The sequence below is a fragment of the Nelumbo lutea genome, chromosome 3, assembly GCF_056320005.1.
Source record: "Nelumbo lutea isolate HS-2025 chromosome 3, American lotus-T2T, whole genome shotgun sequence".
Taxonomy (NCBI): Eukaryota; Viridiplantae; Streptophyta; class Magnoliopsida; order Proteales; family Nelumbonaceae; genus Nelumbo; species Nelumbo lutea.
In genome coordinates, this window is record NC_142686.1 from 96,778,654 (window position 1) to 96,784,580 (window position 5,927).

Consider the following 5,927-nt stretch of genomic DNA (forward strand, 5'->3'; position numbering starts at 1 on the left):
CATAACACGAATCAAAAGGAATTCTCAAAGGTTGTAATGGGGTTTTGGATCAAGGCGGGAAATATTTGGGTATGTAGCTCGAAAGCCATCGAAACTAGTGGAGCAAAACCAAATCATCTAAAGCTTGAATGCACAAGACATGTCAAACCAATCACTCCATTTAGCAACTTTTTTTTTCGCTTTAATGCGTTTAAAGCATGTAAAACTCATACATTGGAAAAGAGGTCATTCAAATGAACACTTTTTGTTTGTAGCAGGGAACAATCCTTCACAATAGCTTCCTTTCATCTTTACTTTTTTTTTCTTTCTTTCTTTCTCTTTTTCTCTTTTTTTTTTTCTTCAAAAACATCAATCACTAGAACTCACGAATTGATAATGAAAACATGTTCCATTTCACCATTCATAACCATACCATGAATCCAAACACCCCCACACTCAAAACTTGCACATCCATACATATCATAATGATGATTAATGCTCCACTAGTTCTACGGCTTGGGTAAGGGTATTATTTTTTTCTCGGGTTTAAAACTTGCAACATGGGCTCACAATGAACGATAAGGGTCAATAAAGCTCAAAGGGGTTCAACAAAGGGGATAATTTATCACAAGAGTAGGCTACTTGGCTATGTAGTTTATAACAAAAAGGGCCTTAATCATGTTCATGCATGCTTGTGTCAATGTGATCTTGAAGAGAATCAAGACAAGTTCTAGAGAAACAAATCCATGAAAAAATATCTCACATGAAAGAATATAGTGAGACTGATATGGATGTTTCAGTCCAAAGGTTCAAAATCTCACCAGCTTTTGTCTACTAAATTTAGTCACTACCATTCTGAAGGAAAATAACTAGACTAATTAATTCTAAGTTGGAAGATTACTTATCCAATCATGTTATGAGCTTTTCAAGATTAATTGAATCTTGCTCATGGCATACATAACAAAAAAAATCGTTGAAAACCACCAAAACAAAGAGCAAAACTATTTTTTGTTTTCTTTTTCAAAAAAAATACAGAATTAAAGAACAACCTAAATTAAATTTAAAACACAACCTAAATTCCCTCCCCCATACTTAAAACTTACGTTGTCCCCAATGTAAGGTGAAATGCAAAGAAAAGGCAGAAATAACTAAAACATAAATGCGAAAATAAGAAGAAAAAGAAAAAACAAACTTCCCCTTTTTTTCTAATTAGCATAGATCGAATCCTCAAGGTCCAATTGTTCCACATTCTCTACTTGGAAGCCTTCATAGAAATGCTTGAGTCTATGGCCATTTACCTTGAACGCTTTGGAAGTTGCTTAGCTTTGGATTCCAACTGCACCATGAGGAAAAATATTAGTAACAACAAAGGGTCTAATCTAACGAGAATGCAACTTACCCGGAAATAGACGAAGCCGTGAATGGTAAAGGACTTTTTGACCAACTTTAAACTCCTTCCTAGAGATCAACTTGTCATGAAAAGCCTTCATCTTTTCCTTGTAAATTCTTGCACTCTCATAGGCATCATTTCAAATCTCCTCTAACTCTTGTAATTGCAACTTCTTGTGTTCTCCCCTTTTATCCATCATGGGTGGGTTCAAATCTAGAATAGGGGCCTGCAAAACAGAGGGTAAAGGTCTCATATTAGAAATTGGTAACGTAATATAAGGAATGTTACTTTACTGTTGTAACTCCGGAGAATCATTCAATGCTGCAATAGTTTCTTGCAAATTAGGACTCTAGGTTAATTCATCTTTCTCAGGATGCTTACTAATGGAAATTTCCAATCCATCCTTTCCATCAAGTTCAAAGACTTCCTGTACTAAAAAATCAATCACATCAACAGAATGAACAGGATTATCATTAGTAGGATATTTCATCATAAATATTAAACTTAACAATTTTACCATCGAATTTCATGGTGAGTGTGCCACTATAAATATCTATCTTAGTCTGGGATGTTTTTAAGAATGGTCTTCCTAGCAAAATAGGAGTGGTTTGATCACCATTATCTATATCAAGCACATAAAAATCAGTAGGAAAGACCAAATCATTAACTTGCACAAGAACATCCTCAATTACACCCTTAGAATAGGCATTAGATCTATTAGCCAATTGAATTACAACACCAGTTTTATTCAAAAGTCCAAGTTTCAAAGAAGCATATAAAGAATATGGCATGACATTGATAGAAGCTCCTAAGTCTAGCATGGCCTTTTCAATTCTAGTGTTACCTATCATGCAAGGGATAGCAAATATACCTAGATCTTTGCACTTTGCAGGGAGTTTTTTTTGAATGACTGCAAAAACATTCTCCCCTACTCTCAGCTTCTCACATCCTTTCAGTTTTTGTTTCCTCTTATGTGTATACAGTTCTTTCAAGAATTTAGTATAATGAGGTACTGGTTTAATAGCATAAAAAAGGGGAATATTTACCTCGCATCTACAAAAAGTCTCATAAAAATCTTTAGTTTGCTCATATTTTCTAGATTCTACTAAAGCTTGAGGAAAATGAGGTACCAGTTTATAATCGGAAAGAGATGGAAACTTACGCTAGGTATGTTATCATCATTGGGAATGACATTTTTCTCCTTTTCTTGCTTTGACGATGCAAGGGCTACCTTTGCTGGAATCTCAACCTCTTTACCATTTCTCAAAACGATTGCACTTACATTTTCTCTTGGATTCACAACTGTTTGAGAGGGTAATTTCCCCAAACTCTATGTCTCTAACCAAGTAATTGTGGTTGCCATCTGGACCATCTAATTATTCAAACATTGGATACTGGCCCTCGTCTCTTGCTGAAATTGTTTTGTCTCCTGTTGAAATAGCAAAGTATCAGTGGCAAGAGATTTAACAATATCAAAGACATACCAGCATTAGAAGTTTGCCCAACTGTTATCTAGGGGGGTCTGGCTGATATTGCGAGAAACATGGGTGGTTTTGTGGATTCCCACAATTGAGATTGGGGTGACCCCTCCATCCTGAATTATATGTGCTTGAATAGGAATCAGCGGTTTCCCCGGAAAACCACCTGCCACATTCACCTGCTCAATGGGCTCCTCTTGAAGAGTTGGGCACATATCGGTTGGACACCCTACTACCGAACAAATCCCACAAGCTTTCTCCATTTGCATATTACCTACAACCATTTGGAAAACAAGGGAAGTTATACTTGCAATTTGTTGTCCAAGAGATGAAATATTTACCTCATTAAGATTCTTTGATGGAGGGTCGAGCCTAGTGCCATTGTTGAGAATTGACCACCATGTTTGCAATCAAGTTTCTCGCGGTCTTGGGGAGTTTTATCCACTAAATCCCCTCCACTAGTAGCATCAATCATGCTTCTATCAGTGGGTTGAAGACCTTCATAGAAATACTAGATAAGTAGTTGCTCGCGGACTTGATGATGGGGGCAGCTTGCACATAATTTCTTAAAACATTCCCAGTATTCATGTAGGGACTCTCTGTTGTACTGTCTTACACCACAAATTTCTTTTCTAATGTTGGTTGTCCTTGAAGCTGGGAAGCACTTCTCTAAAAGTAACATCTTCATCTCGTTCCATGTGGTGATACTCTCAGAGGGTAGATAATAGAGCCAATCCTTAACCTAATCCTTCAAAGAAAACAGAAAAGCTCTTAATTTGATTTGCTCTTCAATCACCCCCATGGATTTCATACTCGTGCATACCACATGAAGTTCCTTCAAATGCTTATGAGGATCCTCACCTACAAGACCATGAAAAGTTGGCAAGAGATGTACTAGTCCAGATTTTAATTCAAAAGTAGTAGTAGCATCTAAAGCAGGAAACGTTATGCATAAGGGTTGTTGATTCAAATCAAGGGTTGTAAGCTCTTTCAAAGTTCGATTTCCAGCCATGATTTCCTCCTCTCTCAAATCAGAACCGCTAATAAATAGGGAATCAAGAGCTGGATTGTTCTCTTCAGAATGACTCTGAGCTTCCCTCCTTAACCTGCACAAAGTTCTCTCTATTTCTGGATCATACTGCAAATCACCTTGCTTAGAAAATCGAGTTACAAGCATAGATCAAGGAAACCCTAGTAAATTATGAACGACATATCATAAAAAAAATCTAGAGTGATGAAAATAATTAAATAAATAAAATAGAAAAATTTCTATGCTAAAACACAAACAATTAAAGTAATCTCTCTCTTTTTTTTCAAAAATTTCAAAAAATGAAATAATGGTCACAAAAAGAACAAAAATTGATTAGAAAAACTCCTCAGCAATGATGCCAAAATTTGGTGTGCTGTCATAGGCACCAAAAAATAAAACATATACTCCTAAAAAAAATGCAGTAGTGCAAGTAAGGATCATTCCCACATATAGTATCTAGCCTAGTTTTTTTTTTGTGCTGTGTTAACAAAGATGGAGGGGGGTTTTGAGTATAACGAAAACCAGAATTAAAAAAAAAAAACAGAAAAAGAAAACTAAATGAGAAGCAATGAAAATCAAAGTACTGAAATTAATCAAAAGAACAAATCTTGGTCTAAGTCAACATCCACCATCAAAATTTCACTACTATTCATCGATGCAAAGATATATCAATTCAGACTTTGAATATTCATATGTGTCCAGTTTAAGGGTATTGCACATAAACGCACCATAATAACATGAATCAGGCAAGGGAGTTTTTCTCCTCCCATCCCTGATAGTCTCTCCTTCGGGCATCAGAAGCCCTATCACCCAGACGCTCCAGGGTAGGATTCTTTGCCACATTGTCTAACTTTTCAGAAGTTAGGGCCAGCATAAGGTTCTTGTACCAGTTGGCATAGTTTAGGCCCTTCAACTTGTTGTCATCAAGCAACTTTACAAATTGTCCATTTGCCATTTTCTGATAAAAAAGAAAACATCAGTCCGCAATCTAATTTGATTCATGTTCATTACATAGATATGGATTTTAATCTACGTTCAATTCCCATTTATTCATCTCTAGTTTTCCCTCCTTTCTTAGTGACGGAGACTACGGATTGTCTCTAGAAATGTGGAAAATCACATAGGGTGCATGGAGCCAACTATTTCAACTGCATAACCCCACCACATTTCTATGAAGGATCATATCCACTCATCATATGAGTTTTCCCTTTGGCCTCTGTCAGACAAGGTTCAGAGTCGTTTTTAGGTAAACCTTTCTGTCTAGTGAGTGTTGACCCATTATATTCGTGAACACCAAGGTACCATGAGAGAGTTCCCATTTTCTGGTGAAGCCCCTCCCACATCGGTCTATGACGCCTCTATCATCTTATGAAACACTCAGACAAGCCCAACAGCAAATGGATAGCCCATTTTCTGGTGCGTTTCCTCATTACTGAAGAACCCATCCTCATGCTAATGATGGAAGGCCTTTAGAGAGTTCATCATATGAATCTCCCTATCACATGCACTCATATTAGCTGGAGGGAACAATCAATTATGCCCTAGTTTGATCTAGGTCAAACCCTAGTGGCTCCCACTGATTTTCATAAAGTCAGATTTCGGTGGGACCAAAACGGCTAGGGTCCCGCACGTAACCTCTCAATGAGGTGAGGGGCCCACCACTGAGGGAGGTCATCCAATGACCAAAAGGGACACCATGGCAATGATGTGCATTCAGCCATGTTGTGCGCAAGAGCCACTGTTGATTGAGCATGGGCCAAGCACTTATGGCCCATGTGCGTAGCACATCACACATCCATACATCACATGCAAGGATAAATTGATCCAATCAATTAATTATCTATAAGGCCCATTTGAATCCCATTTTAAATCCAGAATATTAACCATTAATATTATCTAGGTATATGGGCCGAATTAGGTTTAATGGGTTCGGCCCATATAGCTTTATCCGCAGAGTGGGCTTTTAGCGGTTTTAACCATTTAAAACTGGGCCTTTATAGGTTGGGCCAAATTAACCATTTAGTTAAATATCAATTCTTAGGCCCATTAG

At 37.3% G+C, this 5,927-nt stretch overlaps 1 protein-coding gene and 1 non-coding gene across 2 annotated transcripts; one reads left to right on the forward strand and one right to left on the reverse strand.

Annotated features, from left to right (window-relative positions):
• Positions 1-1,718: 1,718 nt before the first annotated feature.
• LOC148867041 (uncharacterized) lies at positions 1,719-4,024 on the reverse strand. The gene is made up of 7 exons (XM_088976453.1): positions 3,671-4,024; positions 3,421-3,589; positions 3,014-3,121; positions 2,532-2,671; positions 2,416-2,422; positions 1,887-2,213; positions 1,719-1,801 (listed from the first exon to the last, which is right to left on the reverse strand). The coding sequence occupies exons 1-7, from the start codon at positions 4,022-4,024 to the stop codon at positions 1,719-1,721; spliced, it is 1,188 nt and encodes a 395-aa protein (XP_088832579.1).
• LOC148867042 (small nucleolar RNA R71) lies at positions 3,381-3,487 on the forward strand. Its single transcript, XR_016112129.1, has one exon. It is a non-coding gene; the product is annotated as a small nucleolar RNA R71 (small nucleolar RNA).
• Positions 4,025-5,927: the final 1,903 nt, after the last annotated feature.